Source organism: Rana temporaria, chromosome 4 (genome assembly GCF_905171775.1).
Source record: "Rana temporaria chromosome 4, aRanTem1.1, whole genome shotgun sequence".
In the NCBI taxonomy this organism is placed as follows: domain Eukaryota; kingdom Metazoa; phylum Chordata; class Amphibia; order Anura; family Ranidae; genus Rana; species Rana temporaria.
In genome coordinates this window covers 423784426-423801690 of record NC_053492.1, presented here as the reverse complement: position 1 = coordinate 423801690, position 17265 = coordinate 423784426, and the positions used below count along the sequence as shown (strand labels likewise).

Below are 17265 nucleotides of genomic sequence, written 5' to 3'. Positions count from 1 at the left end.
GCGTCGAATCATTACGACGCATGCGGGGGATCCCTTCGGACGGATGGATCCGGTGAGTCTATACAGACCAGCGGATCCATCCGTTGGGATGGACTCCAGCAGATGGATATGTTCTGCATGTCAGCGAATATTCGATCTGCTGGAATCCATCCCAGGGGAGATATATCCGCGGAAACAGATCCGCTGGCGTGTACACACCATAGGATCTATCCACTGAAACCCATTTGCTGGGATTTATCTGCGGATGGATTCTATGGTGTGTACGGGGCCTTACAATGAACCAGACAACTAGTAGTGGTGCACACTGTAGATTGCTCAATAGCATCTGACAGTGGAGGCGGCTGGAAATTAGATCGGAAACGGGGCCCCTTAATCAGGACGGCTACTGCTCCAGACACAGTGACAATCCCTACTCTGTCCCTCCTCCACAAGAACCTGGCCCTATCCTAATCCAACTGTCCTACCAGCGGTGAATCTTTCCCTGCATGCCGACCCGAAGGGGACAGTGTTTATTATAAGCACTTCCCACATCAAAGATGGCCACCAGATCAGTCAGGGCAGCAGTGTCCAATTGGATAGCTGCTTTCTTGATGACACCTACTGAGGCATCAGAGGAACCTGATTACCCTCTTGTCCCCCACCTTCCCTGCACGGGGGACCGCCAAACAGCATGACCCTAAATTACATCTGCCCACACTGCTTTATATAAACATTAGTGTACCGCAGAGATCACACGACCATTGACTTGGTATAGGTTATGTCACTGACCATCAGAGGGCCCCATAATTAAAGTTTTCTGAAAATTGAAACTTCCTTTTATTCAATTAATTCACTAAGTAGACTTGGAAATATCATAAAATGATTGAACTACATTGTAATTGTTGTTGGGTCTGCTGTAATATATTCCAATTGGGGTTATACACTGTATAGACGTACATATTGCAAATAAAAGAAGGCCGCTGGTCTTTAAAACTTTCATAGATGCTGCTTTGGTCTTAAACTTTTTGCAGCCTAAGACAGTTGATGCAGTTGTCTTGCCCTTGGGGCCAGCCAAGCTCTAGATATTTTTCATTGATGTCATCTTCACACGATTACATGTAATTCTGTAGCCTGTGTAAAGAAATTCAGTGTGACACTTGACTATTCTGTTATTACAAAACAATACAATTTATTTTATTGCCTAGCATATTATAGGATAATATGTAGGCCAATACTAGTACAGAATTTAGCTGACTCTGAGATGTGAAAACTTTAAAGTGTAATTTGTTTAAAATGCAAGTTTTACACCGTATACAGAACTTGTTCTACTTTGATTCGTTTTATTCATAATGTTCTTCTGCATGTCACTGTCTGTTCCCTCATGTATTTACATGGTATAACTATAGAGACATTATACAACATATCTCAGGGTCAGCCCAATCAAAAATTATATTACAGTTTTTTTGTAGACACCTGTCAAAACTGAACACTGGGTATAAACACTTTAATTAAAAAAATATTGCCTTATAGCTTTAATACAATTATTATTATTGCTATTATACAAGATTTATATAGCACCAACAGTTTACGCATCGCTTTACAATTTAAAAAGGGAGACAGTACAGTTGAAATACAATAAGATACAACATGGTTAAGAGGGCCTTGCTCATAAGAGCTTATAATCTAATAGGGTGTGGCAAGTGGTACAAAAGGTTATAACTCTGTTGGATGAGCTGATGGAAGTGATAAAAGATTAGTTGCAGGAGTGATAGGCTTCCCTGATGAGTTTTCAGGGATCGCCTAAAGGCAGCCAGAGTAGGAGATAGCTGGATAGATTGATGTAGAGAGTTCCAGGGGATGGGAGAGGCTCTGGATAAGTCCTGGAGATAAGCATGGGAGGAGGAGACAAGGGAGCTTGAGAGGAGGAGGTCTTGGGAAGATTTGGGTGATATTTGCAGACAAGATTGGTGATTCAGCTTGGGGCAGAGTTGTGAATGGTTTTGTATGATGTTGTTAGTATTTAATTTGCTGGGCAATCAGAAGCCAATGTAGGGATTGGTGGAGAGGGGTAGCAGACACTGAGCAGTTAGTAAGGTAGATGAGTCTGGCAGCAGCATTCATGATAGACTGACAAGGATATAACCTATGGAGAGGTAGGCCTATGAGAAAGGAATTGCAATACAATGTGGTATAGACCATATTGTGTGCACCAAATGCTTTTAAAAACCCAGGTATTACCTGATAAATGTACCAGTGACATCCTCACTGGACTGCCTGTGCAGAAAGCTGAGCTATGGGATGGACCCAGCAGTCCCCATCGTCTACAGGCTGCCTGCAGAATGCTACAAAGTGGTGGATACAAGATCAGTCACCCTGTACAACAAGAGAGCAGCAGTGACCCGTCTGTATTACAGAAAGCTCCTGTACAAAATCAAAAGGGATTTTCTTGCTGGATTATTGCACAGATCTGCAAAAAATACATGAATGAGGCCAAGATTCAAGATTAAGAATACTCATGTTTATTACATTTAGGCAGTGTTTGCTTAGCCTGCTGACAGTTTCTTATATCCCTCTAAATTATCACTTTTTGGGGGTGACTTATCTTTCAAAATAATCATGAAAAAGAAAGCGCTTCAGTATTTAGACTTTGATTTCTCATTATAGGCAGCTCCCAGCAGAGGCCAAGCTTTTTGCCCAAGTGGACAGTTCCTGGAAAGAATTAATGAGCCACACAAAGGATAGACTCAATGCCCTACGGGCTGCTACTGCACCAGGGGTCCTTGAGATCCTACAGACTAACAATGCTCATTTGGAGAAGATACTAAAATGTCTGGAGGTAGGTGAAAGAAGCAGCTGGCATGTGTTTGCTGCCCCGTATTTCTCCTGCTGGTGGCATTCCACTTTCAAATTGTCACCAGTCGGTGTCTTTCTTGAGATTGAGCACTGACTGTTTTTAGGTCTATTTATGCCAGTTGTCTTGTCAGCCAATTACCTTGAATATTCGTTCTTCTAGTTTGCAGTGTTTTTATTTTGCCTTCCTGTGACTTTTGAGTTTTAAGCTGGCCAGAGACAGATCGAAATCCAGATGGTTCAGCAGAGGCAGGATGAATTTCGATCAGTGTGTGTGGCCACCACTGTTTAACAGAGGTTGCTCATTAGATCTAAGACGGGCGTTCAAGTCAAACCGGGACTTTTCATTTTACAGGTATAAAAAGTGATGCTAGCGTGGCAGTACTACATGCAGTAGTAAGTGGCAAGTGTGTCCTATTACTGATAGGCGACGCACATGTCGCGGGCCAGTCCAGAGACCGTTAATCAAGTTGGAAGACAACAGTGTTAGTGCAGTGGGAGTGTAAAGCAGTGGAAGCATGTGGACTCACCACCACCACCAAAAAATGTTCAATTGCGTCTGCAGGTAAAGTGATGGCAAGTGTTTTCTGTTACAAACGTGGTATTTTTCATGTGGATTCTCTACCCCGTGGTGCCACTATCAACAGTGAATATTACTGTCCTGTTCTGAGTGATGTGCATATGCATCTGGCCTACTTTGATCACTAATGCCCTGTACACACGATCGGTCCATCCGATGAAAACGGTCTGATGGACAGTTTTCATCGGTTAACCGATGAAGCAGACTGAGGCCTCGTACACACGACCGAGAAACTCAACAGAATCCATCAAGAAACTTGGTGGGAGAGCTTTTTTGTCGAGGAAAACGGTCGTGTGTTCGTTTTTCATCTAGGAAACTGTCGAGGAACTCGACGAGGAAAAAAGAGAGCAAGTTCACTTTTTCCTCGACGGGAGTCTCAACTTCCTCGTTCTGTTCCTCGTCGGGTTGGTTTTCAACGAGAAACTCGAGCGTGTTTATGCTAAGAAACCCACGCTTGCTCAGAATAAAGTATGAGACGGGAGTAAAAGTAGCATTTGTAATGGAGATAACACATTTTTCAAGCTGCAACAGACTGTAAAGTGCAAATCGTCTCTTACCAAACTTTTACTTAACACGCAAACACATGAGATTAGCAAAAGCAGCCCCAAGAGTTGTGCAAGTGGAATCGAACTTCCCCTGCCGTTGTATTTGTTGTACGTCACCGCTTTTGAGAACAAGGAGATTTTGTCCTTACCATGTGTACGCAAAGCAAGCTTGTCGAGTTCCTCGACAAGCCTAACAAGGAACTTGACGAGGAAAACGATGTGTCTCGCCCGACGAGTTACTCGTGTGTACGAGGTCAGTCGTGCCTACACACCATCGGTTAAAAAAACGATCGTGACAGAACGCGGTTCAATGCTTCCAAGCATGCGTCGACTTGATTCTGAGCATGCGTGGATTTTTAACCGATGGACGTGCCTACAGACAATCGTTTTTTTTTCTATCAGTTAGGTATCCATCGGTTAAATTTTAAACAAGATTGCTTCTTTTTAACCTATGGATAAATAACCGATGGAGCCCACACACGATTGGTTTGGTCCGATGAAAATGGTCCATCAGACCGTTCTCATCGGTTTGACCGATCGTGAGTACGCGGCATAAGGGCGTCCTGTTTCTCCAAGACAACGCACAAGCTCATACAATTCATCACACTAGGTGCACATTACAGCAACGCGGCTGGGAGGTATTGCTACATCCTCCTTACAACCCGGACCTTACCCTGTTTGGACTCCTAAAAGAGTTCCTCGGAGGTCAGCATTTTCGGACTGCTGACAAAGTGAAGCAGGCTGTCCTAGGATGGTCCAGGCGTACTGACAAATCTTTCTATGCCGAAACTTTAGTTAAACGCTGGGATAAGTGCATAAATGTAGCAGGGGAGTGTATCGAAAAATTATATAAGCTCAAAAGTCCCGGTTTTTACTTGAACGCCCCTCGTATTATGTTGACATTTGTTCTTAATGTAATTTATACAGTAGTGTATGTGCCTTTATTGTTGACCGTGTTACCAAACTGAATAAAAACTATTGTGACAGAAAATTATCACAGTTTCACTAAAAGTGACCTGACTTACTTGTGAGGCCCTGTACACACGACCGGTTCATCCGATGAGAATGGTCCGACGGACTGTTTTCATCGGTCCACCGCTGAAGTGGCCTGATGGTCTGATGTGTGTACACACCATCAGTTCAAAAACCGATCGGGTCAGAACGCGGTGACGTAAAACACACGACGTGCTGAAAAAAACGAAGTTCAATGCTTCCAAGCATGCTTCGACTTGATTCTGAGCATGCGCGGGTTTTGAACCGATGCTTTTGTGTACTAACCATCAGTTTGGCCCGATCGGTCAGCGGTCCATCGGTTCGATTTTAAAGCAAGTTTTAACATTTTGGTCCGAAGGACAAAAGACCGATGGGCCGTACACCCGGTCGGTTTGGACCGATGAAACTGAACCTCGGTCCATTCTCAGCGGTTTTGACCGGTCGTGTGTACGTGGCCTCACAGTGCTGTGCTATTAAAAACGTGTGCCTTAATGTTCATATCCATATATATAACCCACTGAGCCAGCCCTTGTATTTTGCTTATCCTGCCTGGCATGTGCTGATTCTATACTATATAAGAGGTTTGTAATTGTACTGGGCTTTGATATGCTCAGAGCGTGAGACTTGCACAGCTTGCTTTGCCTAAATGATCACAGAATTCTATATTTAATATCCTTGATTATTGTGAATATAAGTAATTGTACGTCAAAGAAAACGACACTCTTTTTATATATTTAAATTAATATGAGCCTAACTCCAGGTCTAGCCCCTTTAACCTTCCACTCACCCTCCGTTTCCCCACATTCTTTACTCACTCTTTTCTTAAGTCTTCATGGCAGTCACTCAGGGTCCTCTTTGTTTTCTGATCTTGCTGCAACACTGGGCAGGATAGTATAAAGAGTGACGCTGATGTGATGGAGCCAGTAGTGCATTGTTATACTTGAAATAAATGGTGCCCTGGTGACACCTCCTTAGAGGCTGATTCTTGACTCCCGGTATTTACAGTTTCTCTTCAGTCTTCAGAGTTGAGTGATGTTGGGCATCATTCAGCCGGTAAGTCTGAGGACATCTTGTGGGGGGAAAAAAGTACTGTGGAGGCCAGGTATGGATTGAAGGTGAGTGTTGCTGGCAAAGCTACATTTTTATATTTGTAAAGTTGGGCTTTAATGTAAACAACATTAGGGTTGCATGCTAATGTTTTAAAAATAGTTGTATCGTTTATAATTATATGTGAACATGGAGGAAGACATATTTGCTTATTAGAAGCTCTGCTTCCTGCTTAGTTGACTGTGCACGTTGACTGTGCTTTATTACTCCACTATTTTAGTGAAAGACTTTTGGCGAGGTCTGACTTAATTAAATACACTGGGCCAGATTCACATAGAATTGCGGCGGCGTAACGTATTGCATTTACGTTACACCGCCGCAAGTTTTACGGGCAAGTGCTTGATTCACAAAGCACTTGCCTGTAAACTTGCGGCGGCGTAGCGTAAATCCGTCCGGCGCAAGCCCGCCTAATTCAAATGGGGCGTGTATCATTTAAATTAGGTGCGTTCCCGCGCCGAACGTACTGCGCATGCTCCGTTTTGAAATTTCCCGCCGTGCTTTGCACGAAATGACATCGCACCGACGTAATCTTTTGAACGGCGACGTGCGTTACGTCCTTTCCTATTCACGGACGACTTACGAAAAAAAAAAATGTAAAATTCGACGCGGGAACGATGGCCATACTTTAACATGGCTAGTCTAAATATAAGCCACGAAATAGCAGCCGTAACTTTACGCCGGGAAAAGCCGACTAGCGACGACGTAAGAGAATGCGACGACCGCGCGTACCTTCGTGGATCGCCGTAAACAGCTAATTAGCATACCCGACGCGGAAAACGACGCAAACTCCACCCAGCGGGCGCCAAAGTATTACACCTACGATCCGAAGGCGTACGAAGCCGTACGCCTGTCGGATCGAAGCCAGAAGCCGTCGTATCTTGGTTTGAGAATTCAAACTAAAGATACGACGCAGCAAATTTGAAAGTACTCCGGCGTACTTTTTCTGTCAATCTGGCCCACTAGATCTACTAGCAGAACTTATTTCTGAACATTTTGGGGCAGATCCACAAAAGGATTACGCCGGCGTATCTACTGATACGCCGGTGTAATTTTTAATTTCCCGCGTCGTATCTTTGTTTTGTATCCACAAAACAAGATACGATGGCATCTGGGATCGATCCGACAGGCGTACGTCTTAGTACACCGTCGGATCTAAGCTGCAATTTTTCGGCGGCCGCTAGGTGGCGTTCCCGTCTAAATCCGCGTTGAGTATGCAAATTAGCTAGTTACGGCGATCCACAAACGTACGTCGGCCCGGCGCATTTATAGATATATATCATATATATACAAACCGTAAGTGTTAAGCCCCGTGCACACGCTCAGTTTTCTCGACAAGAACCAGCAAGAAAACTGCTGGCAGAGCTTTCTTAGTTTGCCGAGTAAACCGAGCGTGTGTACGAGGCTTTGAGGTTTCTCGTCTGGAAATCTGCCCAGAATCTCAACGAGAAAAATAGAGATCCTGCTCTCTATTTTCTCGTCGAGATTCGTGTCGGCCTGTTTCCTGACAAGAAACCCGAGCGTCTGTATACTTACCCGTCGCCGTGGAAACCCGCGCATGCTCGAAATGACTTTGACGCATGCACTGTAGCTTCCTAGGCATAGGTAGGGTGCAGCAAGATGGCGGCGACGGCATCGAATGAGACAAACGCATGCTCGTCATACGCAATGACGTCACCGCGTTCTTGCCTTTTGTTTCCAATGTTTTTATTAAATTTCCAAGTAGAAATACAATAATAGGACAGGTATAATCTGTCCATGCAGTATAATTCAAGTTACAGGTACGAGTCAATGAGAATACAACAGTATAACCAGCGTATGAGAGTTACCCAAGTTTATACCACAAAACTGTCAACGGATATATAGGAAAAAAATAAAAAAAAGGGGGGATTAACCAGAACTACTCCCGGCGGGGAGCGTTCTTGCCTTTTAAGAGAACCGTGGTTCTTTTGAAAGGAGAGTCTGTACACTGGGGCGGCAAGAGATTCTTGACAAGAATCTCGTCAGGAAAAACAGCGTTTTTTTCCTGACGAGATTCTGGCCCGTGTGTACGAGGCTTAAAGGTGGCTACAGAACGATGAATTCTGATTTGTTTTGTTTGCTCTGTTTGTTATATTATTGATTAGGAATATATTTCAATACTCATTTGTACACAGCGCGGTGATTGGGTGGTATAGTATAGGGTTTACATATACTGTACTTCAACTATTTATGGCTTATGGACCAGTAGCATATTAGATGTTCTTTGGTGTCTATACTTACCTTCACTGCCTCCCTGTTTCCTTATGTTCTGTGAAAATCCTGGTGTTTTTGCAGCTGGAGGAACAGCGACATTATGGCAGCAGAATAAAACTGTTCACATACCTGCAGTCAGCCCTGTCTTCATTATGTCTAGGAACTCCCAAAAGCTCCATGTAATGCCATTGCCTGCATGACCAAATTTAGGAGGCATGTTCATGATGCCCAGGACACTGAAGAAGGGGTTGGATAATGACGGACGCCATTTAGCCTAGAAGTAACCATGAGCTGCAATGCAAATATACACTCCCTCTATATGGAGCACAATTATTAAAGGAATACAACAGGCTACAAAATAAATTTAAATCAATTCCACAACCTACAACCACCGGTTGGGTTTTAACTTTTCAATGTAAACAGTTAAAGATTTGATTATTTTTTTAATATGTTCCATCGCTGCATAAAATTTTCTTCTGTGTGGCAGAACAAATGGTCCATTAAATCTGCCTGTGCCACTACATTACACTGAATCAATGTAGTCAACACAACATATTTTCATTATTAACTGCAAAACTTCTGTCTTTTTAAAGGGTTTTTTCGGTGGAAAACTGTCAATGCAGAAGTGCAGGGTCCTGTATTAGGTTGCATTTAGCTGTGGTATGGACACTGAGGGTTTCCACCAGGGGTCAAGTCCTGGGGAAAAAAGTGTGGGAACTCCCACCCAAGATCCACTCCCCCACCAAAAAAAATAAATGATATGCTCAGATGCATAATTACTAAACCGCATGTTTTTTTTAAGCAAGTTATTTCTAAATTCCACGATAGACCTCCGCAATGTCTCCTGTGAACAATGACAAAAGCTCTCAGGAGACATTACGGCATTGAGGAAGTGATGGAATACCCGCACACTACCTGATGAATCCATATACAGGAAGCGGCCAGTAACATAAAGGATTACTAAGGTTCGCCTGCCCCTGACATTGACTCGAGCTGGGCATCGCCACTTAGTGAAGGATTGGCTCGGGCGGCTCGGCTGCTCTCGGCTGCTCTAGTCCTGCAAAGGGAACTGAGTTCCTGCTATGAAAAAAGTGCAGGGACTCCGTTCCCACGCGTTCCCGCAGGACTTGAGCCCTGGTTTCCACCAGTTCACTTTCCCTTGATGTCGTACATTAAGTTCATTCTATTGTCTATAACCTCCAAACTGTTGTTTTTCAGGATTTTCTAGAAATCAAGCGAAGAGTTTTTCCAAGGTTCTACTTTCTCAGTAATGACGAGCTTTTGGCCATCTTGGCAGAAAGCAGGAATCCCAATGTGGTCCAGGTAAAAGATCAATAATCTGCCACACAGTGGCAGTTTTTCTTCAAACACATAAAATGAAAAAGCCTTACATTTCAAACTAAGGTTGTGTTTTTATGACCAGCTGTATTTAACAGAACAGTCATTGAAATTAGCTTATAGCTGAACTCCAGGTACAAAAACTTTAATTTAAATATTTTCCTCAATAGTCACAAAAAAATATAAATCTATGTTATGTGCACCAAATGCATTTGCAAACCCATTGATTACCTTATGGAAGTAGGAGTTAAATCATCACTGGGCTGCACATGGCCTGTGCAGAGAGCAGACCCAGCAGGTGCACCCACTACAGGCTGTCTGCAGAAAACTACAGGAGGGGGCGGAGACAAGACCCATCACCCTGCACAAGGAGAGAGAGCAGCAGTGATCAGTCTTTATTACAGGAAGCTCCTGCACAGAGGAAAAGTGTCACACTAGATTACTGCACAGATCTGGAAGAAATACACAAAGCACACCAAGATTCAAGTAGGAATAAATATGACTATTATATTTACATACCTCCCAAATTTTGAGATAGGAATAAGGGACACCTATCAGCAAAAGTATTCAGGCATAGGACACACATCCCTGACACGCCCCTTAAAGGAGAATTGTACAAAAAAAAACAAGATTGGTTAAACCCACAAGTGCTTTTTTACCACTACTATTCCTTTATATTGACTTTTGGAATTTACAAATGCAGCAAATTAGATGAAAGGTTTAGCTCTGGAAAACACTTTTTTGACAGATAAAAAGTGCATTTTATATACATCTATACAGATCAGACCAAAATGAGGGACAAATGAGGAGGAATGAGGGACAGAGGTACATTGCTCCAAATCAGGGACAGTCCCTCAAAATCAGGGACAGTTGGGAGCTGTGTATTTAGACAATATTTACGTATATCGGAGTTCAGCTTTAAAGAAGCTCTCCACAACTGAGTTTTAAATTAATCTACAGCTATTGTTTGTTTTGGATAGTAGGAATTATATAAACCAATTTTTCATGCATTCTGTGTCCCTTTGGAGAGATTTCCCCTTTACTTTCTGTCCCACAGACACAACAGGAAGTGAGAGTCTTTCTGAAGTGAGGGGACTAGTCCCTTAAACAGATGTCACCAGAAAAGGTGTCCGCATTGAAAGATCTCCTGTTTCGGTAACAGCTGTAAAGTGTTGGATTTCCTGTCTGGTAAAACCTTTGACCCTGGACAGGAAGTGGGGTGGGATATCGCTCTAATGGATCCCCAGAAAGCATTACAAATTGTCAGGGGTTCCACCCTTTGCCATTCTATCCTAATCTAAAAAAAGTTTGGTTGGACATATATTTTTGGATTGCAGGTATGAAGGTTATATTTTCTATTTTGACTATGCAACTTTGCTTCTGCCATGTAGCCTCACCTAGTGAAGTGTTTTGAGAACATCCGACACCTGGACATTAAATACCCCATCAAAAGTCCCCCTGAGGTGGAGATGATTATATCTGCGGAAGGAGAGAAAATCTGCATGCCTAAGTACATGTGCTTTCATTAGTCTTTGTCATTACAAATAACTGAGCGTAACACATACAGCTTTATTAACATTTTTTGCTTTGCGTAGGAATGTTCGAGTCAGGGGCCCAGTGGAGCAATGGCTGGGAAACCTGGAGACCAGCATGTTTGATGTGGTAAAAAAGTAAGTGTTGACCTAGTTGTTGTCAGAGTAATTACCAAACATTTTTCATAATGCCTTAGCGGAAGCCTAGTTTTTAGTGAACGCTGTCCAGAATCTTGGATCATAATTTTACCTTTGCTTCCAATGTTCTTATATTTCTTTGTTTAAAAATATAATCACCTCTCAAGGTAATAAATGGCCTTTCAAAACTTGTAGGAAAAGTGCCGGGATGATTTCTACTAATCGCAGCCAAAGTTGTCAACTATTTGTTTCACTATTCTACTAACCAGGAATATGACAACTTGCTGCACTGGCTTTTAGGCTGGCTTCACACCTATGCTTTGTGGTAATGACAGGAGTATATGTGCATTGTATTGATTTAGAATGGCACACTAATACATACCAATTCCAAAAAAGTTGGAACGCTGTGTAAAATCTTCATAAAAACAGAATGCAATGATTTTCAAATCTCGTAAACCCATATTTTATTTACAATAGAAAACATATGAAATGTTTAAACTGAGAAAATTAAGAATTTTAATAAAAAAATTTGGTAATTTTGAAATTAATGGCAGCAACACATATGAGAAAAATGGGACAGGGCAACAAAAACCTGGCAAAGTAAGTGGTTCTAAAAGAGCTGGAAGAACATTTTGCAACTAATTGGGTAAATTGGCAGGTCAGTAACATGATTAGGTATAAAAACAGCATCCTAAACCAGATACACACAATCAGATTATCGGACAATTTTTTTTCCATTTTTTGTATGCTGCTAGTCTGATATCGAAAGTGAAAAGGTTACTCACCATGGGAAAATTCTCATACGACTGAATTCAACGTCAGAAGTGATGTAATGTGTTGAATTGTTTTTTATGTGTTCTTTCGTTTCTTTTTTTTTGGCTGAAAACTGTACTAATAAACGAAAATTGGACATTGGGGTTTGGGGGTTATTTACGAAAGGCAAATCCACTTTGCACTGAAAGTGCACTTTCGAGTGCAGTCGCTTTAGATCTGAGGGGGACATGCAATTAAAATAAAAAACAGCATTTTTGCTTGCACATGATTGGATGATAAAATCAGCAGAGTTTACCCTCAATTCAGATCGACCCCTCAGATCTACAGCGATCTACAGAGACTGCACTTACAAGTGCACTTGCAGTGCACTTGTAGTGCAAAGTGGATTTGCCTTTCTTAACCACTTAAGACCCGGACCAATATGCAGGTAAAGGACCTGGCCAGTTTTTGCAATTCGGCACTGCGTCGCTTTAACTGACAATTGCGTGGTCGTGCGACGTGGCTCCCAAACAAAATTGGCATCCCAAATAGAGCTTTCTTTTGGTGGTATTTGATCACCTCTACGGTTTTTATTTTTTGCGCTATAAAAAAAAATAGAGCGACAATTTTGAAAAAAAATCTATATTTTTCACTTTTTGCTGTAATAAATATCCCCAAAAAAGATATAAAAACACATTTTTTTCCTCAGTTTAGGCCGATACGTATTTTTCTACCTATTTTTGGTAACACAAATCGCAATAAGCGTTTATCGATTGGTTTGCGCTAAAATTTTTGCTTTTACAAAATAGGGGATAGTTTTATGGCATTTTCATTAATATTTTTTTTTTTTTACTACTAATGGTGGCGATAAGCGATTTTTTTCGTGACTGTGACATTATGGCGGACACATCAGACAATTTTGACACATTTTTGGGACCATTGTAATTTTAACAGCGAAAAGTGCTATAAAAAATGCACTGATTACTGTGAAAATGACAATTGCAGTTTAGGAGTTAACCAATAGGGGGCGCTGAAGGGGTTAAGTGTGACCTCATATGTGTTTCTAACTGTAGGGGGGCAGGGCTGGACGTGTGACATCAGTGATCGTCTTTCCCTATTTCAGGGAACAGACGATCACTGACATTGTCACAATGAAGAATGGGGAAGGTGTGTTTACACACACCTCTCCCCGTTCTTCAGCTCCTGTGACCGATCGCGGGACACCAGCAGTGATCCGGTCCACGGGTCTCACGGGCACGTTCACGGAGCTTCGGACCGGGCCGCGAGCGTGCCAACGTATATGGGCGTGAAATGGCCCTTAAGTGGTTAAATAACCTTCATTGTGTTTACATCTGACAAAAATTTTAGAGCCTGCACATCCGGTTTTTGTTGTCCGGAAAATTTGTAATCGGCTGTCGAAAGCACCATACTAACGATCAGAAAATCAGCAGATCGTTCATTGGACGAAATTTTACTTCCAATTTTCTGATCGTGTGTACGGGCCTTTAAAGAGTCAGAGAGTATCAGGCCTCGTACACACGACCGAGTTTCTCTGCAAAAACCAGCAAGAAACTTGCTGGGAGATATTTTTTTGCAGAGGAAACCGGTCGTGTGTACATTTTTCGTCGAGGAAACTGTCGAGAAACTCGACGAGCCAAAAAGAGAGCAAGTTCTCTATTTCCTTGACGGGAATGGAGAAAATTGGCTTGTCGAGTTCCTCGACAGCCTAACAAGAAACTCGACGAGGAAAACGATGTGTTTCGCCCGTCGAGTTCCTCGGTCGTGTGTACGAGGCTTCAGAAGTAAAGGTGGATAGAGGTTCACCAACCTGTGAAAAGCTGCATCTAAAAATCGTCGTACAATTTCAGAATAATGTCCTTCAACATAAACTTACAAAGACTTTACATATACCATTGTCTACAGTACATAATATCATCAAAAGATTCAGAGAATCTGTAGAAATCTCTGGAGAATTGGGAATTGTACTTACAGAACATGGCAATGCAGGTGCGCTATAGCGCACAACAGCACGCAAGATGCAGTTTTATTTTAGTTACGCCGCTTAGTAGGTTTACTTAAAGCTGCACACAAAAAGTGCAATATTAATGCACTTACAATTGTCAATGGGCCCTTCAAGTGATTCCGTCTCCTAACTAAAGGTGCCAATAAATGATGTGCCTATAAATAAGTATAAAAAATCCTTATCTCTACTGCCACCCAAATTGCCAAACAGTGATCTGTTCAATAGAAATAGTCAGCTGAAGTAGCAAGAAAATAGAAAAATAAATCTAAATCTGAGAACTGGTACATCATACAAAATCAGCAGTGATACTTTACATTTGTACAACAAGTTCACTGTATGCTTGTTTTAATACTAATAACAAAAGTCCTGTTTTTTTTATAGACTGGTCAGAGCTGGGGTGCAGGATTGGGGCAAGTCAGGCTTCAAAGAATGGATGCTTAGCCACTCAGGGCAGGTTGTTCTTGTTGTGGTAAGTACAGTTAACATCAGCTATTGCCCATAATCTTATTTTTTCCTAGAGATAGGGTTCAAATAGTAATCAGTAAGGGTTTCCTATTACAATTCATTGTCCATATCGTTTGTACGTAAAGCCATAGAAGAGTTACAGAGCATATGCTATAACCTACTATAAATAGAGAGGGGCAGAACTACTGTAAACTAAAATACATAAAAGTATGGAAATCAAAGATTAAAGATTTATAAAAGATGTCTACTTTGGACACCTCCATGCTGGGGGCAGCCCGTGAGACCTGAAGTGGCTGTTTTGATAAATACACTTATGTCCAAAATGTGAGGGCTTTTAAAATCTGAAAGAGGCTCTAACCCTTCACCCTTTTTCCTGCTGTCAGTGTGCCTGTTGGGGCCATTTTCCCTAATTTCCTGTCCTAGGCAGCAGAAGGGGATGGACAAGAACCTTTCTAAGCGGACACAGACAGTATTAGACCCTTTAAATATCGTCTCATGTGAGGGCCAAACAAACATCCAAGAGTCCAAAGTTTTTAATGATAAATTTGATTCATGGCAGAAAAAACGACAACACCTTTTGAGGGCCAAAAAATCTCCCCCCTTAATCAGGGCTACAACACAAGTACAAATATACAGGTCATTAATATAAAAGTAAAAGGTCATAAATATCAAAAATTATATTTAAGTAAAAAATAATGAAACATAAAAATCAAAGGGTAAATAACCATTGGTATATAATATCTGATTCCAATAAACAGCAGACTCAAAAATAAACTTAACCGACTTAAATACAGACACCAAAGGTCACAACCCTTCATTAGCAAACAGAAAAAATAAAACAATAAATAAAATGATAAGTGTAACGGATTATGGACTATTCTGCCTGGACATTGATAATAATTGCAGGATCTTGAGAGACTACAAGATGTTGGTTAATTGTGACCCCAACCAGTCAATATTCTATGACTCAGTCTAGTGACATGCTAATTGCGTCAGGGCCTGGGAGGCAGTCCATTGTCCTGGTGAAAAGGTGTTGTAATGGACAGGTGTTAATCCCAGGTCTGCTCTCAGAACTATAATTATGCATGCTAAAAACTGTTTATGTGTGATAACACTGTCTCTGTATGCGGAGACGAAACGTCTGCCTAGGAGACGGAGTGGGTGAAGGTTTTGTTGTTATTAATTAAAGAAGGTTTAGTAATTAGCCTTAGTGTGTGATGAGGGGGGAGTGTCATTTGTTTCTGTACAGTTGTAACCAGATATAAGGAGGAAAAATGTGGAAAATAGAGTCAGTCTGCTTGACCCTTCAAACGTAGCACGTCTCGTTTCTTGGAAGGGCGTTCGATGGGATATACCGGCGGTACCTGCATATCGCAGCTTGCCAGGGAAAAGGACGTCGCCAACGGCTGAGACCCTCACTACCAGTGGGTAGCCGTTACATTGGTTGGCAGTAGTGGGATGGTCCTTTTATCCAAAGAGCAAGTGCTGAATGGAGTCGCAGTACGCCAGGCTGAAAAGATCCACACTGAAAGATCTATTGGAGATTCGTGGTAGGAGCGCCAGCAACAGACCACGGAGGGAGCTGATAGCTGAACTGCTGGAGCTGGACGAAATGGATGGATCCATGGAAGGAACGGAGCCCATTGCACCGGTCAGCGAGGAAGATGTAATTACTGGGATTGTACAGCGGAGATTATCCTTGTATCCAGAAACGTCCGTGGAACTTATCAACCAGCTGTTCCGGGAAGCAAGGGAAGAAATACAAACGAAGAGGGGACAAGAACTGGAACTGGTAAGAGCGAGACAGCCCATTACACCTGCAGTTCCTACCCCCCCACCTGCTGCTACAGGAAAGAAAATACCGTTCACTGCATTTAAAGCTTTTGTAGAAAGTGAGGAGGAAATCGATGGATATTTGGCGGACTTTGAGAGGCAGTGCTCACTACACCAGGTACCACCAGACCAATGGGTCACTATTTTGTCGGGGAAATTGTCGGGCAAAGCCAATGAAGCCTTTCGGGCTCTTGCTCCAGAGGATATTTTACAATACCAGCAAGTTAAAAAGGCGCTGCTAACCCGATACGCTGTAACTCCAGAAGCCTACCGCCGGCGCTTCCGGGAGTCCAAGAAGATGGCTGTGGACTCCCACATGGAATGGGCCAACCAGTTACAAAGGGTGGCATCCCTTTGGGTCAAAGGGTGCAAGGCCAACACCGGGGAGGAAGTATTGCAGCTGTTCCTAATGGAACATTTCTTCCAAGACCTGGCCGCAGACATACAAGACTGGGTACGAGATCGCCGTCCCGCTAACTTAAACGAGGCGGCTCGGCTAGCAGATGAGTACGCGGAGACAAGGAAAGTAAGCCAGGGTACTACACGGCTGGCTCAGAAGGTAGAACCGCGTACTCCAACCGTCACCCCATGCCCAGAGTTTCGGGCTCCAGTCCCACCACGTCCTCAGGGGCCTAGCAACTACCCCCGGGATTCGCCTAGGGTGACGTGCCATCACTGCAGCGACACGGGACATATTGCTCGTTATTGCCCTTTGAGAGCTACAAATAACAATTGGAGACGCACAACACCCAACACAGAGGTCACTCCATCACGTCCCTCTGCGGCCCACTGCCTGGAGACCGAAGGGGGCCCTGAGGAATGTCTGGGAATTTGGTATGAGGCAGACCCAATACAAGCGGCCTCTCCGGATAACCGTCAGCATCACCGTCAGGAGGT

General features: G+C 42.8%; 1 protein-coding gene across 1 annotated transcript in view; it reads left to right on the top strand.

Annotated features, from left to right (window-relative positions):
* DNAH14 (dynein axonemal heavy chain 14) overlaps window positions 1-17265 on the top strand; it is a 340790-nt gene that overhangs the window by 136934 nt on the left and 186591 nt on the right. The window contains 5 exon segments of the mRNA XM_040347836.1: window positions 2644-2815; window positions 9505-9609; window positions 11016-11134; window positions 11220-11294; window positions 14452-14539. Of these exon segments, the coding sequence (XP_040203770.1) occupies window positions 2644-2815; window positions 9505-9609; window positions 11016-11134; window positions 11220-11294; window positions 14452-14539 (559 nt within the window).